The sequence below is a fragment of the Panthera pardus genome, unplaced genomic scaffold, assembly GCF_024362965.1.
Source record: "Panthera pardus isolate Hobbes unplaced genomic scaffold, ASM2436296v1 HiC_scaffold_2, whole genome shotgun sequence".
NCBI lineage: Eukaryota > Metazoa > Chordata > Mammalia > Carnivora > Felidae > Panthera > Panthera pardus.
Window position 1 is genome coordinate 102,639,325 of NW_026526765.1, and position 20,517 is coordinate 102,659,841.

Sequence of the window (20,517 nt, forward strand, 5' to 3'; positions counted from 1 at the left end):
GGGGCGCCTGGGTGGCTCAGTTGGTTAAGCGTCCGACTTCAGCTCAGGTCACAATCTCGCGGTCCGTGGGTTCGAGCCCCGCGTCGGGCTCTGGGCTGATGGCTCAGAGCCTGGAGCCTGCTTCCGATTCTGTGTCTCCCTCTCTCTCTGACCCTCCCCTGTTCATCCTCTGTCTCAAAAATAAATAAACGTTAAAAAAAAAAAATTTTAAAAAAAAAAGTTGAAAATGCCTAAACCTATAGAATAACCTTTCCAGGTTATTTGCAGGATAGCTCCATGTTTTTAATTTTTTTTTTTTTTTTTTTTTTTTAGTAATCTCTACACCCAACATAGGGCCCAAAGTTATGACACCGAGATCAGGCTTTGTAATGATACATGCATCATGTGCATTTCATTCAATTATGTTGAATCGTTGAGGACAAAACATATACCCTATAGATTTTTACAGCTGCAAAGACCCACAAAGAAAGAAAACACATAGTAAAAAAAAAAAAAAAATCAAATATACTCCCTAAATGCCAACTCTAAGAAAGCAAATATTCCCAACCTCTAATGTCTCAAGACTACAGAATCAGAGTAATTTATTAAATTATCAATCATCATGCATCTGTATGTAATTAACAGGATCTCTGCAAACTTTATTAACAGTGACTGTTACTTGTATTTCTTTTTTGAGGAGTAATTTTGAAAAAATATTCATATAAGAAACATGGATATTACTAAGTATCAGTAAGCTGGCAAAATAACATCCTATACCCAGCACCAGTTCAGGCCAACAGAGGAAGTTAGGCCAAAAAGAAAAGGATAAAATGTTCACCTTCTGGTTAGAGCATACAAAGAATTTACACCATCTCATTGTTATTTAATATGATCCATTTTTATTGGTTTCCTCACATATGTATTACAGAAACAGAGACCATTAGTAGCCCAAAATGGCTTAATTTTAACTACTTTGTTATTTACTACCATTGCTTTTATTTTAAAAAGATAACTTTTTGTAGACAACTATTCTGCCATGTCCTATTCAAGAGTTTGTCAGTTTTTTCTAAACTCCACAATAACTTGGCTCTCCAAATCAGAGAGTATTATTTCCATTTTACAGATAAGCAAATTCTGCCTGGGCAAAGTCTGATAAACTGTTAAATTACGAAAAAAATCCTAGGGCGCCTGGGCAGCTAAGTCGGTTAAGAGTCTCACTTAGGCTCACTCAGGTAACGATCTCACGGTTTGTGAGTTCGAGCCCCTGCGTTGGGCTCTGTACTTGTGAGGTCCAGCCGGATGTTGGAATCTGGGCTGACATCTCAGAGCCTGCTTCAGATTCTGTGTCACCCTCTCTCCCTGCCCCTCTCCCGCTCTTTCAAAAATAAACAAACATTAAATTAAAAAAAAAATTTAAAGGAAAAAAAAAATCCAGACTCCAAATGTGGTATTAGCACATGCTTTTTCCCTTCAGAAAACATGGCCACTATAAAGGGGCACGCCCTGGAATCAAATCAAGTAGCTGTATCTCCTCCCCATTGACACAACTCAGCATAACCAATGTAACACTGGTCTTTTAAGACTACATAAATGTTTTTTTGAAAATCTAAAAAAGTACCTACCCCTGCAAAGTGCTCCAGAAGGAAGAGAAAAAAAAAAAAAAACTACGCAAAGTAATCTAAGCTGTCTAACATTACCACGTGTAAATTTCACGTCAAGACTGTTGCACCTGGACTCTTTCTCACCACCACTTGAAGACAAGATTCCCACCCGGAGAAACTACAGACCTTTAACAAAATCCACATGTGCCACACCCTGTGGCCAGAGTGACAAACTGCAGTTTGGAGTAGGTTCATAGAGTCTCAACTGTAAGACTTAATGCAAGCGACAGAATACTCCTAAAGTAAATTCATGGGGTCATATTCCGGGTGACAGGCCCAGAGAGGCGGGGCAGATGAAAATGCTCCTCTCTGCATGCTCTTACCTGCTCCTGGGAGGCTTTTCTTGCGGCTCCGTTCCCCCGAAATCCAACGGGGACACATCTGTAGATTCCGCTGGCTTCGGGGAAGAAGCGGCTGCAGGATCCGGGGCCCTGGGAGCCTCTTGTCCACGTTGGGGGTTGGGAGCGGAGGAGCTCCTGGCGCCTACACCAGGCCTGACATTCGGCTTCACGCTAAGGCGTGCCCTGCGGAACATGGCGGAGCCAGGGGGCCCGGGGAGGCGGCCCCACGGCCGCTCTCAGCCCCGAGCCCCGGCTGCTGCCGGGAGAAGGGATTAAGAACTACGTCCTTTCCACACGGCCACACCACCAGCCCAGCGGGCAGCTACCGCAGGTTCACACCCCCACCACCTCCTCCTTCCTCCCGCCGCCGCCTCTTCTTCATGACCCTGCTAAGTTTCCCCCAGTACCTTGCTTCCCCGCCCTCGTAGGGCGCCGGAACTGATTACGCCATCACCCAGCGCCTAGGAAAAGCGTAAGACGCACAGCGCCCGGAGCCATGGTAACTGTCAAACTACAGAGTTACTAGTGAACCGGAAATTGAGATGTTCCGTGGTCAGCTCTCCCCCTCTCCCAGCGTCCCTAGGAGTTACAGAAACGAGTGAAAGGAGGTAGTCAAGACCCTATAAGACCCAAGACCCTTTATAAGACTATGAAAATCATGGGGCGCCTGGCTAGCTCAGTCGGAGGAGCCTGCCACTCTTGATACCAGGGCATGAGTTCGAACCCCATATTGGGGGTAGAGATTATGAAAAATAATTAAAAACTTGAGGGGCGCCTGGGTGGCTCAGTCGGTTGAGCGTCCGACTTCGGCTCAGGTCACGATCTCGCGGTCCGCGAGTTCGAGCCCCGCGTCGGGCTCTGGGCTGATGGCTCAGAGCCTGGAGCCTGCTTCCAATTCTGTGTCTCCCTCTCTCTCTGCCCCTCCCCCGTTCATGCTGTGTCTCTCTCTGGCTCAAAAATAAAAAAATAAAAAATAAAAAAAAGTTAAAAAAATTTAAAGAGTATTATGAAAGAGATTATTGGGAGGCTGGCTTACTTTAGGTAATATAGTTAGGGAAGACTTACATGATTAGAAGAAAAATGGCCATAGATGAAATTGGCTGTACACAGTATGGGCGAGCTTTTTAATTCCCTGACTCATTACAACAGCCAGGCCCAACTTCCTTTTTGGAAGAATAAAACTCTACAAGAACATCCTGCTATGTTAATGGCAAAAGAATAAAATCTTTAAATAATTAAAGAGGTTGCTATGTCATCCAGAAGAAGAAAGAGAAGCGTTTTTGAGAGTAAGAGGGATGAAAGCACGTTAGAGAGAAGAGATTCCTCTAAGACTGGAAAGAAAATGGAAGTCTGTGGATTCTGTAGGCTCCCTCCAGTAATCTGGGGAGGGAACAGGACTTCAGATACACCTAAAGAAGGTCAAGAACTTGACAAAGAGCCCCCTACTGAAGATGTCTCGCGAATCTTGTAGCCACTACTAGGACCATTTAGCTTTGCCCAGTATATTCTGGTATAAAGATATTGCCTTTCCCAAAATGTTATGTTCCATCTAAGAATCTAGGGCACTCCCACAATTCTGTAGGTAAGGCAATTAATAACAAGGATTTAATTTGTCATTACTATAAATAAGGGAACAGAATCAGATCTAATTTTATTATTAAATATAAAGTCTTAAGATATGTTACACAACCAAGTCTGTGGAGTAAATTCTTAAAGGCATCAGAGTAATTTTAAAAGTCTTCAGTTTTCTCTAGCAGACACACCCAATATCTCTTGAGTATATCCCTACCATTCACAGAGTATATTTTCAACCGCAAAGAAAAACGTCAATTAGACTGTAAATTAAGACTACATACACAAACAATAACACTTCCACTTACTTTCCAATCCCAAATTGCTTCCCTCCCTTCTTCACAATGACCCAGGACACAATTCAATCTTTTGCCCCTGCTCAATTTACTCCAGAAGAGGTTGTTTAAGTGGAATCAGATGCTTGGCTCATAAACAGTATTGAAGACAGGTGGGGTTTAAGGTGAGTGACAAGCATACAAGGCTCTCTGAGGTTAAAAGATTGATAATAGCTAACATATTGAGTGCTAACATATACTGAACACTTCGTACTCCACATACATTAATTCAGTTAATTAAAGAGGTACATTTACCTTCCCATTTAATATGGAAGCTTTACTGCAATGAAATAACACACCCAAGTGCACACATCTACTCATTAGTAGAGCTGGGCTTTCAACCAAGACATTCCATCTCCAGAGCTCCAAGTCTTCACCACTTTGTCCTACCTTCTGTAAAATAGGTGACTTTTAGGAGTTAAAATAAAAATTGTTGAAGCTTGGTCACATATACTTGAGAATGCACTGCAGTATTTTCCATACTGTTGTAGATGTTTGAAATTTTCCAACATAAAAGCCTTTATAAAAAGGTGATTTTAGGGTGTACGATCTAACTCTACACGTTTGTTTGTAATAAGTAACAGGAGAGATGAAAAACATAAGTATTGAACTAACCTCAGGCATCGTTGCACATGTTTCTAGCAATGGCAAATGTTCCACGGCTTCTACCCACATTCCAAGGTTATTGTGAATAGGAGATAAAACTGCATCCCCTGCTATTCCCTTCCTATCATACAACCCAAGCATACAGCCATTAACCTAAAATTCCTTCGGTACTGTCCACCGCGACAAAAGCAATGAGATTAAAAGGGAAATTAACAGATTTAAAATCCATCTTCACTATAAATCTCACTTCTAAGAGTCCCTACCTGTTAGGACAGTCGCTCCTCGTTTCACAGTCTCAATCTCCTCTTCCGCAGAATAGGAACAATGAAGCCTACTTACAAGTTTGGTGCTGAAATAAAAAAAATATGTAAAGAGCCAAAACTGTCTTTTGCATATTGAGTTAACCCTTCATCGGTTTTGTCCCCTTCCTCCTCTTCCCGCTTCTGCAAGGGGATTAATGAATGCTAACGTTCTTGGTCTAAAAGTTAGATATAGTGGCGTTTGTTTTTGTCGTTACCAAAAAGAGGGGGCTAGCCAACCCCCAGGGCTCGGTACACAGTGGGGAAAATCCACAGACGCAGTACCTGCTTTCTAGACTCGACCAAATTTGCGTGACCGAGGGGATGCTAACCCAGATTAAACTCCAGAAGGTGCCAGCCCCGGACCCACCGCGAGGACCGCCCCCGCCTGCCCAGCGGCGCACGCGCAGTCAGCCGCCCGACTCGCGGGAGGCTGCGGTCGGGCCTCGGTGGGCGGGGCGATGGAAGGAGCAGAGGCGTAGCCCGGCTGAGGGCCGGCGCGGGCTCAGCCTTCAAGAGCCGCGGGAGAGGACGACCGCTGAGCGCGTTAGGAGGCCGTTGCTTCTCCGAGTGGCTCTCTTTTGGGTTCGGTCGGGTGTCGGCATGGCCCGTGAGTATGCGGACGGGTGAGGGACGCGGCGGGGAGCGTCTGCAGAGGAAGCCGAGGTCCGTAGGCGCGGCTGGAGACGAGGCGGGAGCCGGCTGATGTATCCCCTTAGGTCCGACGGCGCGGGGACCCCATTTTCAGCCCACCGAGGGAGAGGGACGGTTAGCTTCGGGCCCGCCTGAGAAGTGGGGCATGTGCCTGCCGGCCAAGTGCGAGTTTACAGGGTAAAGAACACCTCTCCGGAGGTGAGGTGTGTGAAGACGGCGGCCCCGGGACGGGTCTTGGTCAGAAAGTGGTTTATAGTTGGTCCTTAAGGTCCTAAGGCCTGAGAAGGACAGGAAGCTCCGGTTGAGTCCCCTCCTTAGTTCTTTTGTTTGGCCCTTCGAGGTAATGTATCCCGAACCGCTGCGTTTACTCGTTTAACAGTGGAATTGTGATGGGCCAACTTGTGGAGCTGTGTTCCCTGTTTATCTATCCTTCTCTCCATACTCCTCAAAAGCTAGACCTTAATTTGGAATGTACTGACCCATATAGACACAGGAGTGGAATGCTGGCTATAAGTGATCTGGTATTTACATTAATTGAACACCTGAATTGGTATGATAATGGTCTTAAGACTTGAAGTGTTTGTGTCTGAGCTTCTTCCTCAGCTACTATGGGAACTCTGTTCAGTGCAGTGCTCTGCTGGCCTGTTAAAAAATGAAAAGCTAACTTCAGATGCATTTAAATAAGAGTCTTTTAACGGAATTGGTATTAATTTTTGAAATGGGAAAAGAGCATGACTGTTTAACTTTGCAGGCGGAAATCAGCGAGAACTTGCCCGTCAGAAAAACATGAAGAAATCCCAGGAAATTAGCAAGGGAAAAAGAAAAGAGGATAGCTTGACGACCTCTCAGAGAAAGCAGAGGTAAGTGATACTAATCGAATTTTCAAATTTCTGAAGTTTTCCTTTTAAGAATGGAAAGAATTTTTTTAAATCCTGGGTAGAACTAAGCTTAGTTTGCATAGTAGGGGTCACAGATGAACAGCTGTGCTGCACATGCTGTAACTATATGACTACAGTCATCCCAATCCCAGGATGAATCTTCTGCTTCCCCACCACAACCATAAGAACTTCATTTAGCGAAGTAATGGAATGCCTCCCATATGAAAGACACTGTTAGATGCTAGGGATACAACATTTTCAAAGCAGACCTCCGACTCAACCTTGTCAGGATGACAGGTGACTCAATTACAGGGATAAATGTTACGAAAGAGACACAAAAAAGTGTGTGTAGCTATATTCATTTCTGAAGATCCATTGGGTTGGAGAAAATGAAGGTCCACAGCCTTGATATGTAATTATGTAAGAAATAATAGAAAATTAATTGTAATTTTGTAATAATACAGAAATACTCTCAGAGCGCAGCTTAAAATTTCTCACCAAGAAGATGGCTTTAAATGATATGTGTACTTAAACCCTTGCAACTTCATCAATCTGCTGCCTTTTTACAGTAGTAAACAAATACCTCACAATTGCACTGTAGTTACTTTGTTGTACTTTTGGGGTTTGGGGGGGTTTGTTTTGTTTTGTTTTTTAATGAAAGCCAGCATGTGTTTTGGCTTTGCTTTGTAAAAGGTTTTATTCAGTAGGTTTCTTGCCCAGCACTGAGCCCAATGAGGTGTTTGAACTCAAAACCCTGAGATCAAGACCTGAGCTGAGATCAAGTCTGATGCTTAAAGGACTGAGCTACCCACGCACCCCAATTTTTGTAGTTTTAATTAAGAATGGCTTTGAGGCCAGGAGATTCCTTAATTCTAGAACTCTCCAAGCAGAATTTGTTGAGAAAGTCAGTGCTTCCACAACTAGAAAGTTGGGTCTCTAAATTATTAGAGGTCTTTAATGTCTGCTCCCCTTAAATGGGAATTTAAAACACATGTAGGGTTGAGGTAGTATGTAAACAGGAAGAACAAAGAGAAGCAACCATCATTGCAAATAGGCATTCTGTTTTTAAGATGGTAACAAATAGTTTGTTTCCCCACTGTTAGGCCTTCCAGAACACATAAAAGCATGCTATAATGGGAGACAAAAAAAAACCCTCTAATTTTGTCTATGTACAACTTGGAGGTCAGGTGAAGAAGTGACTGCACATGCTTTAGCAGGGCTTCTCTGTGGTCCTCAAGCCTGCACATTAGAAACACGTGGGAAGCCTTGAGTGTCACTGAAGCCTGTGCTTTAATTCCAGTCCTTTAATTGGTTTGGGGCTGGGCATAACAGGTGCTCTGGATAAATTTTATTGTAAGTTAAACCTAACTTTAAAAATTTCCTCAGGTGATTCTGATGTGCAACTAGAGTTAAAGATCAGTGTTTTGGGGTGTCTGGCTGGCTCAGTCTATGGACCATGCAGCTCTTGATCCCATGGTTATGAGTTGAAGCCCCACATTGGGCTAATTATCACTTGATGCTTCCCGTGGTATTAAAGTGATAAGGTTTGTCTTAAATTTCTCTTTACTCACATTGGAGTAAAAGTGAACATAGTACCAATCAGTGAACCTGGAATTTTTAGTGAAGATGTCTAGATCTCTAGATCTGGTCTAGCTTGGTTCAATAATAATCACTGTTGAATTATTATCCACTTGTTAGAAAGCTCTGTTCTAGGTACTATGTACGTTTTACCTCTACTCATCACCCTGAGAAGGAATGTTAGCCTCAATGTATAGAACAGGAAACTGATGCTCTGAACTTCAGTAACATTACTGAAGTTACAGCAAGCACAACAGAGCTTGGTTTCAAACAGAAAAGTAAATACTACTTTTTTTTTTTTTTTTTTGTAGGTGTGTTGTTTTTCCTTCATACTCATACATAAGCTTTTTGTGTTTGTTTTTTAATGTTTATTTTTGAGAGAGCGCACAAGAGGGGGAGGGTAGAGAGAGAGGGAGACACAGAATCCTAAGCAGGCTCCAGGCTCTGAGCTGTCTGCAACGAGCCTGATGCAGGGCTGGAACTCATGAACAGATCGTAGGTGTTGATTACAAAGCCATTAAATACATCTTTTTTAAATAAGGGTCTTGTGTTGACAACCAAGAGTAATTGCCATTATTCTGTATGTAGCTGCCTAATGGCCAGTATATACCTTGGTAGCTATTTCATAGAACAACCCTGGTAAGTAGTGTTGTGATGTTGAAAGCTCTTTGAGGTTACTTGCCCAAGACCATAACAACAGGGATGGTTTTCAAAATAAGATCCAGCTTCAAAGCCGTTCCATTCTTTTTCTTCCCATTCTGTCTCCAAGAAAACAAAGACATGAATTTTTATATCTTCTTTTAAATTATATCTTAATATGCTTAATGGGTTGTGTATAGGAAACAAGTGAGAATGTAAATTGAGTTTTTCTGTAACAACTTATAGCCTTTTCCCCCATTATAGGGACTCTGAGATAATGCAGCAAAAGCAGAAGGCAGCTAATGAGAAGAAGTCCATGCAGACGAGAGAAAAATGATGACTATTTGGCAAACCTGGGTGCTACTGCCAACAAGGTGTATCATAAGCTCTGATTAAAATTCCGTGGAGTAAGCAGTCCTATGTTACAACATGTCCTTACAAAACTATTTAAACTTTACCTCTCAGCCTGACTTAGTGTGATGTTTCAAAACCATTCTTCAAAGAATAAAACAAAAACTATGCATGAGACATATTGTTGAATGTTATTTTTTTATCAGCAGTGAGCGTTTATCTAACAGAGGTAATGTGATAAGCTAACATAATCTCTTTTAAATCAAGAATCTTTGTCATTAACTTAATGTAGGTCTTAAAGTCAACTTTATTAATAAAAGGGAAGAGGGAGAGGAGAATCTCAAGCAGGGGCTCAATCTCCCAAATCATGAGATCATGACTGGAACCAAAATCCAGAGTTTGACGTTTAACTAACTGAACCACCCAGGCACCCCATCCACAAAGATTCCTGATGGGTCTGATTTCTGAAATCCTATCTCCAGGTTTTCTACATACTGATAATTCATGAATACAAAGCACTTGTTAGGCTCTGAGCTGTATCCTTTGCTTTTTTTTTTTTTTTCCCATAATGAGTAGTTTCCATGTCTTTTTGTTTTCACAATTTTAATTTGAAAAATTTTTTAATTTTTTTTTAATTTACATCCAAGTTAGTGTATAGTGCAACAGTGATTTCAGGGGTAGATTGCTTAATGCCCCTTACCCATTTGGACCATCCCACCTCCCACAATTCTTCCAGTAACCCTCCGATTGTTCTCCATATTTGAGTCTCTTCTGTTTTGTCCCCCTCCCTGTTTTTAAATTATTTTTGCTTCCCTTCCCTTGGGTTCGTTTGTTCTGTGCCTTAAAGTCCTCACAGGAGTGAAGCCCTATGGTATTTGTTTTCCTCTAATTTAGCTTAGCATAATACCCTCTACTTCCAACCACATATTTGCAAATGGCAAGATTTCATTCTTTTTGATTGCCGAGTAATACTCCATTGTGTGTGTGTGTATATATATATATATACCACATCTTCTTTTTCCATTTATCTGTTGATGGACATTTGGGCTCTTTACATACTTTGGCTATTGTTGATAGTGCTGCTATAAACATTAGGGTGAATGTGCCCCGTTGAAACAGCATACTGTATCCCTTGGGTAAATACCTAGTAGTGCAATTGCTGGGTCATAGGGTAGTTCCATTTTTAATTTTTGGGGAAGCTCCATACTCTTTTCCAGAGTGGCTGTACCAATTTGCGCTCCCACCAGCAGTGCAAAAGAGATCCTCTTTCTCCATATCCTCACCAACATCTGTTGTTGCCTGAGTTGTTAATGTTGGCCATTCTGACAGATGTGAGGTGGTATCTCAAGTGGTTTTGATTTGTATTTCCTGGATGATGAGTGATATTGAGCATTTTTTCATGTGTCTGTTGGCCATCTGGATGTCTTTGGAGACATGTCTTTTGCCCATTTCTTCACTGGATTATTTGTTTTTTGGGTGTTTGATAAGTTCTTTATAGATTTTGGATACTAACCCTTTACCTGATATATCATTTGCAAATATCTTCTCCCATTCTGTCGGTTGCCTTTTAGTTTTGCTGGTTGTTTCCTTCACTCTGCAGAAGCTTTTTATGTTGATAAGGTCCCAATAGTTCATTTTTGCTTTTGTTTCCCTTGCTTCTAGAGACGTGTTGAGTAAGAAGTTGGTGCGGGCAAGATCAAAGAGGTTTTTGCCTGCTTTCTCGTCGCAGATTCTGATGACTTCCTGTCTTAAATTTAGGTCTTTCATCCATTTTGAGTTTATTTTTGTGTATGGTGTGGGAAAGTGGTCCAGGTTCATTTTTCTGCATGTCGCTGTCCAGTTTTCCTAGCACCACTTGCTGAAGAGACTGTCTTTATTCCAGTGGATATTGTTTCCTGCTTTGCCAAAGATTAGTTGGCCATACGTTTGTGGGTCCATTTCTGGATTCTCTTCCGTTCCATTGATCTGAGTATCTGTTTTTGTGCCATCCATGTCTTTTTTAAATTTTTTTATTTTGGGAGACAGGGACAGAGAATCCCAAGTGAGCTCTCTACTGAGAGATGGAATTAGAGGGGCACCAAGAGGGGCTCTTGGTTTCGGCTCTGGTCATGATCTCAGGTTCCTAGGGTCGAGCACAGAGCCTGCTTGGGATTCTGTTTCCCTCTCTCTCTACCAATGTCTTGGTTGGGCAACCAACTTCAGGTCATTGATCTTAAGGTTTGTGGGTTTGAGCCCTGTGTCAGGCTCTGTGTTGGCAGCATAGAGTCTACTTTGGATTCTCTCTCTGTCCCTCCCCTGCTTGTACTCTGTCTCATTAAAAAAGTAAAAATAAAAAATCAGCATGCCTGGGTGGATGGCTTAGTTGGTTAAGTGTCCAACTTCAGCTCAGGTCATGATCTTATAGTTTCTGGGTTCAAGCCCCAGGTTGGGCTCTGTGCTGACAGCTCAGAGCCTGGAGCCTGCTTCAGATTCTGTGTCTCCCTCTCTCTCTCTCTCTGCCCCTTCCCCACTTGTGCTCTGTCTCTCTCTCTGTCTCTCAAAAATAAAAAATATTAAAATGTAAAATTTTTTTAATCAGTTAATCCTTACAAATCTAGGGAAAAGTACAATTTGTAAAAGAACATGAATATTAGGATAAGGAAGATTTCTATGTTGTAATCATTAAGATTTCAAAACTGAATCTTAATTATTTGATGGCATTTACTTGAATGAATTCATTGTTAAGATAAAGGGTTTCATTTTTTACTTGAACATGACTGTGTTTCCTCAAAGCCGACAAAAGTTCCGTGACAGGAAGAAATGAAGTTTAATTGCTCTAATGTATTGACACTTTAGTTTCTTTGGTTGTAGTATATTTAAGCAGGGTAAGTTAAATAGCTAAACTTTTTTCTTCATGTTTATTTCCGAGATCAAGAGAGACAGAGCACAAGCTGGGGAGGAGCAGAAAGAGAGGGAGACACAGATTCCAAAGCAGGCTCCAGCTTAAGAGGGTAACTGGTCAAGGTATTTCCCTTAATACCTGAATAAGAAGAGAGTAAGGAAAAATATAGATGAATAATTGCATCCAGTCAGTGAAGTAAACTTATATATTCACTTTAGATAATTCTTTTGGTATGTTGCTAAAGCAAGATAAAATTTAGACAAAGTAGTGCCAACTTTAAAATGTAACTTAAATTCCGAAGACCACGGAACACTCTTCTAGGCGTTAAAGTTACTGTCTTGCATCATCCTTAATAGGAGGTACTAGATTGTTGTTAGCAATCTTCCTAAGTCCTGCTGAAATGTAAGAGGTAGCAGGCACTCCTGCCCAAGGTGATAACAGGTCAGTTTCATCAGCTACTTGACTCCTTTTGAATGCCTTTTCTGTTAGTTGTGTGTGTAAGAAATTGTTACCCACTTAACACACTATAGGTGCTTTTGAAAAGTAAAGCTTGCAGGAAATACTGATTACTGACCTTAGTTTTCTCACTTTTTAAAAAGTATATTTTGTTCTTTTTCTGCATGTTTTCATAGATGGGAAGAGTCTACTCACTTGGATAAAGTGAGAATCTTGATGTATTTTCAAGTTGTGCCTTTATGAAAAGAGCTCCTTTCTATTCAAGGCATGTGTCCTGCTGTTAGCTTTGAGCCTATAAGCTATTTGAAAACTATTGACCTTAAACAAGCATGTCCTCGGACAATGTGTATGTCAAATCATATTGTATACCTTAAATATACTGTCAATCATACCTCATGAAGCTACGGAAGGGAAAATATCCCTCACGTGGAAACCTAATATAAAATTGACTTTGGCAGTTTAGATAATGAGATTGGTACGTCTTACCATCTGTGTCAGGTACTAGCAATGATACAACCTAAGCACAGAGCATGTCAACTTGTTGAGGTAAACTCCTATTTGCCTTTGGTGATGAGGACCTATTTAAAAAAAAGAAAAAAAAAACATGAGAATTGAATTGAAAAACTGAATTATTTTTATGGACTTGTCAATCATAATTTTCCATTAGAATTTCCCATAAATTACAGCAAAGTTTAACACTTCATACAGGCTTTTCCTTAGAACTTTGCTTCTTAAAAACAAAAACGTTTTACCACTAAATTAACTAACACGCATGAAAAAGTTCAGAGTAGCCTGCTGTTAGGCTATTTGCCCAGGAAAATTGAAATGTTAAAATTTGATTTTGATTAATAGAGCTTTTATAGAAATATTTTCCATACCACATCCTACTCATGCTACTTTATCAGTTGGACATGACTTTGCTTGCTGGTGCATCCATGCAGGAACATTTCCTTCAGTATTACTGAAAAAAGGTTTTTTACAGTTTTTTAGTTTCCAAGAAATAGTCTACCAACCTGGCTGTAATCAAGACAAAATCCTATTGAATACTTTGTTTTTATAGACATATATTGTATGATGAAGGATTTTGTCAAGGACTTGGAATTTGGGGGGGCGGGTAGGAGGTATTCAAGATATTTTACTAAAGATGACTGTTAGGGTGGCTTATGAATAGACACTTAACATAGAGTTATGTATTGGTATGCTTGAAGACCTAGAAGCACATCAGATCTGTGATTTGATGGGAAATTGAAATTTCTAGTTGCAAACAGAATCATTAATTACAAATAACCACAACGAATATTTAAGTGGATGACAGACTCCAGAGTCCAAGGAAAAGTTGAAGACGGAAGCCTTGGGAAAAGTCAACAGTGGGGATAGCTCCAGGTACCATGAGAAGCTTTTTTCCCCACAACGCTGCTATCGGATTGAAATTTGGGCAATTATTTTCAGTCATAATGCCATTCAGATTCCTCCAAATGAACTTGTTTAGGTTACATGCCTACCCCTCAGCAAGGGGAGGGTAGGTGCCTAAGATGATGGTATAACCAAGACTTCATCCAGTGAGGAACAGGTGGTCCCCCTAGCAAATGTGGGGTTCTGTTGCCAGAAAGGAGGGAAGAGACTCTGGGCAGACTTGTAGAGTCCACTAATCTTGTTGCAAGGCTAAGATTAAAATTAAAAAATACAGATACATGATATGGTTAATGGTGAAAGTGAGAAGGAAATGTCTGAAGTGTGAGAAATGATGAAGGGCATACACTGTTACCTCCACCAGCTTTCAACCCCCCAAAATTCAACGCCTGCTCATGATTAAAAATTTGGGAAAATGTAACAAAAAGACTGAAAGAACTTTAGCCATAAATGAGTAACATAAGAAACTAAATATACCCTTAGTGTATAGTCCCGTAAGTGCAATCCTGGGCATTTATCCCAGTGAAATGGTATTAAAGAACATCGTAAGTATATTATTTTTATTGGCTTTTACATAGACTGTACCAAGAATGAGGTACATGGACATTTCTAGCAGGCTGCTTTGTGACGATCACTATAGATTCATTTTGCATGTTTTTGAATTTCACATATGTGGAATGCACGCATGGGATTTGGACTTCATTTGTTCAACATTGTGTCTTTGAGAATGCTTTGTCTTTTATGTATCAGTAGTTCCATCTTAAACATGGAACCGTGTAGTATTGTTACATAAATACACCATAACTTAGTTATCCACTCTACTTTTCATGGGCATTTCGTTTGCTCTTAGTTTGAAGTTTTTAAGAATGATGCTGTCATAAACATTTTTTATTTATATTTTCGTGGTCATGACTTCTACTTATATATTAAGAATGAAATTTGCTGGGACATAAGATACATAAAACTGTGGTCTAGTTTTCCTCAATGCTCGCTTAAGCATTCATAAACATAACCATAACTAACGGATATTGAGGATTTACTAGGGTTGCTATAACAAATTACCACAAACTTGGTGGCTTATAACAATAGAAATTTATTCTCTCACAGTTCTACAGGCCAGAAGTCTAAAAACAAGGTATCAGCAGGACCATAAGCCCTCTGAAGATTTGAGGGGAAAATCTTTGCCTCTTCCAGTATCTAGTAGCTCTGGGCATTGGTTTGCTTGTGGCACCATAACTCCTATGTCTCTCTTCACACAACCTTCTTTTCTCAGGTTTCTTCTTTATTACAAGGATGCCTGTCACTAGGTTTAGGGCCCACTCTAATTTGGGATGATCTTATCTTGAGTTCCTTAGTTACATTAGCAAAACCCTTTTCCAAATAAGGTCAAATCACAATAGCTGTATCTGGTGGACATACCATTTTGGGGGCCACCATTCAACCCACTACAGGGAATTTTTTTTTTTTTTAAACAAAAGTGGAAAACTTAGCTGTAACTTGATTTTTTTTTTTTTTTAAGCTATGCCTACAGGTCAGTCCCTATAAATCTACCCTCCATGGTATAGTAATTTATCAAGTAATTTCCTTACTCATGGAAATTGAGGATGTTTGTAAGCTTCTGCCACTAAAAACAATTCTGTAATATAGTCATCCTTAACTATGTAATAGTTCTTTTATTCCTATAAGAATGGATTCTTAAAGGTAGGATTCCTAGTACAAAGGTATATTCCATGCATTTGCAATTTTAAGCAGATATTTCCTACAAGAGAATAGCTCCATTTCCCATGCCCTTGATAACATCAAATATTAATCTCTAATATTGCCATCCTGAGTGGGAAAAGTGGTACGTTAGTTGGTAATTTTTTTTCATGTTTATTTTTGAGAGAGTGTGAGCAGGGAAGGGGCAGAGAGAGAGGGAGACACAGATTCTGAAGCAGGCTCCAGGCTCTGAGCTGTCAGCACAGAGCCCAACACGGGGCTCCAATGCACGAACTGCAAGATCATGACCCGAGCCAAAGTCAGACACTCAATGGACTGAGCCACCCAGGTGCCCCTGTAATTTCTGGACTGCAGAGGTTGAATGTTTTACCATGTTTATTGGGCATTTGGATTTTCTCTTCTGATCTATTCATATTTTCTCTGCTTTATGCTTTTTATTTTACTTAGCTTTCACATGTGGGTACTATGATATCTATCTTTATAGGCAAAGAAATTGAGATTTTAATTAAGGAATCGCCACCAAGGTTACCCAGCTAGTAAGTGGCAGGTTAGGGATGTGAAATCAGGCCAGCTGAGCGCAGAGCTGAGGCTTATTTTCATATTTATTGGCCATTTTTTTTTCTTCAAGGAATAGTTTGTTCTTGTCTGTTTTCCTACAGTTTTTTTTAATAGGTTACAAATATTTTCCACACTATTGTTTGTAGTTTCATTTTATTTTGCTTGTAATTACATTACCGTAAGTGTAGTTTCTTTATAAGTAAGGGTGCAGACTGACAGCAGACTTATCCCGGCTGACATGTTAAAACTTAAAAAAAATTTTTTTTGATGTTTATTTTTGAGAGACAGCACAAGCAGGGGAGGGGCAGAGAGAGAGGAGGGCAGAGGATCTGAAGTGGGTCCCACGCTCACAGCAGACAGCCCAATGTGGGGCTCGAACTGATGAACTGAGAGATCATGGCCTGAGTCAAAATCAGACACATAACTAACTGAGCCACCCAGGCACCCCATTTGTCAAAACTTTTTAATGTGAACTTGAATACCTTTGGGCAGGGATTGAGTCGAGTGAGTGGGAGGTGGGGAGGTACAGGCTCCGCTTTACTGATGACAGTACCCACAACACCTTTTGCTTATTCCTCCTTAACTCATTTACATTACCCATGTGACTCCCAAAAGGTATTCAGGTTTTCAGTACTTGCATGGTTTCTTGTTTCTATCTTAAGATCTCCCCCATCCCAAGTTTATAAAAATCACCCAGAATGTATTTTGATATATGATATGAGGGTGGGGACTCAAACCTTTACATACTGGATGGCCAATTCTATCTATCCCTCTATGAATTACACTACCATTTGTCCATTACATCATTCAAATATTCTTCCAAAACATCATTTGTAATTTTTAACGTTCTGCTGCTTTAACAGTTAAATGAGCCATTTTGTACTAAAATCACAGACCCATCTATGATCTCCTGCCCCTAGACCCTGTTAATGTAATGCTAAAGAACTAATTGGCTTTGGCCTTGTCATTTGTTTATGCACTATCCCATTTGAAATTCAAATTGGAAAATCAAATTGGAAGCCTGGTCACTAATCATTTTATTTCTTTATTTGCTCAAGGGCAATTTCCAAGAGTCATGGAAGGTAGGATTTTGGTATTGAAATTCCATATACACAAAGACTGTTCCAGTTCCTGATGTTAAATTTAATGTTTAAATAAGTGCCTTCAAATTGGGTGAAATGGTTTTCCTTTGGAAGTTCACCACACAGTGCTTTGAGTGCTTTGTCTATCATATGAAATAACTTTGTAAAATAGAGTAATTCAATTATGGATGTCACCATCAGGAATAAAAGAACATCATCTTTTCTTTGAGAACAAAAATGCCATAGGTTCATTTTTGTTGAGGATCCTGGTAAGTAAAAATACTTTTTTCAACAAAGAACCTGCCATTCTAAATGTATTAAAATGCTAATTTTTCCTCGAAAACCTTAGGCTAAGTGAAAAAGTCCAGACACAAAGGGCCATAGATTGCATTTGTATAAAATATCCAGAACAAGTAAATCCATAAAGACAGAAAGTAGATTAGTAGTGGTGAGCAGCTGGAAGGAGGGAAGAATGGAGAGTGACTGCTAATGTTGCTTTTTAAGGTGATGAAAATGTTCTGGAATTGGTGGCAGCTATATAACCTTTCAAATATACTAAAAACTACTAAAGTGTATGCTTTAAGATGGTGAATTTTATGATATATAAGTTATATCTCAAAAAATATAAAGACAAAAACCTCTTTTCAAATTCTGTCTAAATCTCTACATCAAATGTCATTGTGAGGGGGTGTCTGGCTGGCCCAGTCAGAGGAACCATGTGACTATTGCTCTCCAGGTGGTCAGTTTGAGCCCTGCTTTGGCCTGTTGTCAGCACAGAGCCCACTTTGGACCTTCTATCCCATTCTCTCTGAGCTTCTCTCTCTCTCTCTCTCTCAAAATTAAATAAACGTTAAAAAAAAATTTTTTTAGCTTCTCTCTCTCAAAATTAAACGTTAAAAAAATTTTTTTTACATTTTTATTTTTGAGAGACAGAGCACAGGTGGGGGATGTTGCATCCACACGACTCCTGAAACAGAATGCTACGGGCACCAGTGACAGTCACAACAAAGTTTATTACAATGAGAGGCAAGGCGACCGATCGGGACCAACACTCTTGATAAGAGTGCGGCCTCGAACAGCCGGGGGACAGAGTTTTTATAACCGATCACATCGTTTTATCATCACCTGGGAACAGAACAAAGAAACAGGTTCCAGATGAGTTAGAAACAGTTGCCTAATGAGGTGTTTACTTTAGACTTTCTGCCTCTAAGTTTCAACCAGTGGATCTCCTTGACCCTGCCTCTGATGCTCTTTTCTTTGAACTTTTGTTGCCTTAATTGGTGAAGCCTAATTTACAAGGGTATGAGGCGTAGTTTACCAGAGCAAAGCAAGGCTGTTGTCTCTTAACCTTCAGTGTCAACACAAAGCTGTTATTTTTCAAGGTAAGCATTAGCCCTACACTACAATTTAACCCTTACAGGGGAGGGGCAGAAAGAGAAGGAGACACAGAACCCAAAGTAGGCTCCAATCTGACAGCACAGAGCCTGACACGGGGCTCAGACTCACAAACCGTGAGATCATGACCTGAGCCAAAGTCAGACGCTTAACCGACTGAGCCACCCAGGCACCCTCGGTTGGACTATGTGCTGACAGCTCAGAGCCTGGAACCTGCTTCAGATTCTGTCTCCTTTGCTCTCTGCCCCTCCCCCACCTGTGCTCTGTCTGTCTCTCAAAAATAAATAAAAATGTAAAAAAAAATTTGTTAAAAAAAATTTTTTTAATGCCATTATTAGAATTTTTATGATTGAGAAAAATCTAAGTGACTTTTTAAAAAATAGATCTGTTTCTGATATTGATAGAAGCCAAAGGGGAGCCCTCAAACTTCCTTGGGTAGATATATTTTTTAAGAAAATTATAATACATGTATACGTGGAATCCATCTGGCAATCCTAAATATTAATGAATAATCTGGAAAAGTAAATGGTAAATGCCTACTAAGATTTAAAGACCTGCTTGACCCATGTAAAGACAGGGGGAAAAAAACGCAGCATAGCATTAAACATTAGACAACATTTGATCCCACTTTTCTTCTCTATCCCTTTCACTTTATCTATCCTCATACTCCCCCCACCCCCATCCTGTGGCAATTGTGAGTTCTCTATAAATCTATTATGTTCATTTGTTTTTTAGTTTCCACATATAAATGAAGTCGTATGGTAATTTGTCTTTCTCTGACTCATTTCACTTAGCATGATATCATCTAGGTGTGTCCATGTTGTAAAGATTTCATTCTTTTTATGTCTATATTCCATTGTGCATGTGTGTAAACATATCTTTACCACTCATCTAGTGTCCACAACAATTTATGTTCCCACCAATAGTCCCCGAGAATTCTTTTCTTTGCATCCTTAGTAACACTTGTTCTCTCTTGTCTTTTTGATAATAGCCATTCTGACACCTGTGAGGTAATAGCTCATTGTGGTTTTGATTTGCATTTTCCTGAGGGTTAGTGATACTGAGCACCTTTTCGTGTACCTATTGACATCTGTATGTGTTCTTTGGGAAAATGTCTATGCAGGGCCTCTGCACATTTTTTTATTAGGTTGCTGTTTTGGTTTTGTTACATTGAGTTTTAGGAGTTCTTTATAGATTTTGGATATTAATCCCTTATCAGATCATATGTGAGAATGTCTTCACCCATTCAGTGTAGGTTGTCTTTTCTTTTGTTGGTTTCCTTCACTGTGCAAAGGATGAAAGTTTGATGCGGTCCCCTTTGTTTATTTTGACCTTTTTTTTTTTTTTAAGTTTGAAAATTTACCAAAGAAGACTTGGGAGAATGGATATTAACTCAAACGTTAAAATTGAGAAGTAGCTAAAGGAATGAACCCTGCTACCTGGAATCCAGGCAGCTGTGTAAATGCTGTGCCTGTTTCCTTTTTTTTTTTTTTTTTCTTTTCCTCGTATATCAATACTTAATTCTTAAAAGATTTTTCTTTTTAACTAATCTCTACAACCCATTGTGGGGCTGAAACTCACAACCCCCAAATCAAGTCTAAGCATTTCGGGAGATCCTTTTTCCTATTTTTTAATTGCTGGGTAGTAGTCTATAGTATACAAGTACCACAGTAAGTTTACTTATCTATAAAATGGGAATAATAACCCGTCGTTTATGGGGTCGTGAAAATAAAATACAAAGGTGCCTGGGTGACTCAGCAGGTGGAGCGTGGGACTCTTGATTTCAGCTGAGGTTATGACCCCAGGGTGCTGGGGTTGAGCCCCTTGTCTGGCCTTGCGCTGAGCATAGAGATGCCTTAAGATTCTCTCTACCTCTGCCCCTCTCCCTGGCTCACGTGCTCTCTCTAAAAAAATAAAATAAAAAACTCTGTAAAGCACTTTTTAAATGGTGGCGATATCATCATCATTGGTTACATCTGGGCTTATTTTTGTTTGTTTTAGACAGTACATGCAGGAGTACGGGAGAGGGGCAGAGTGATTGAGAATCTTAAGGAATCTCCAGGCTCAGCACTGAGCAGAACACAGGGCTGGATCCCAAAACCCTGGGATCATAATCTGAGGGG

The 20,517-nt window shown here is 40.2% G+C and overlaps 2 protein-coding genes across 6 annotated transcripts in view; one reads left to right on the forward strand and one right to left on the reverse strand.

Annotated features, from left to right (window-relative positions):
* The window catches only part of BDP1 (B double prime 1, subunit of RNA polymerase III transcription initiation factor IIIB), a 98,361-nt gene extending 93,490 nt beyond the window's left edge, over positions 1 to 4,871 (reverse strand). For 3 of the 5 annotated variants that reach the window (XM_019463070.2, XM_019463069.2, XM_019463072.2), the window contains exon 1: positions 1,964 to 2,381. In XM_019463070.2, the coding sequence (XP_019318615.2) occupies positions 1,964 to 2,175 (212 nt within the window). In that variant the 5' untranslated portion in view covers positions 2,176 to 2,381. The other 2 variants (XM_019463068.2, XM_019463066.2) reach the window with 2 other exon arrangements.
* Positions 4,872 to 5,038: 167 nt separating this feature from the next.
* Positions 5,039 to 9,070, forward strand: SERF1B (small EDRK-rich factor 1B). Its single transcript, XM_019463075.2, has 3 exons — positions 5,039 to 5,403; positions 6,199 to 6,307; positions 8,807 to 9,070. The coding sequence occupies exons 1-3, from the start codon at positions 5,118 to 5,120 to the stop codon at positions 8,877 to 8,879; spliced, it is 468 nt and encodes a 155-aa protein (XP_019318620.2). The 5' UTR covers positions 5,039 to 5,117; the 3' UTR covers positions 8,880 to 9,070.
* The last annotated feature ends 11,447 nt before the right edge of the window (positions 9,071 to 20,517 follow it).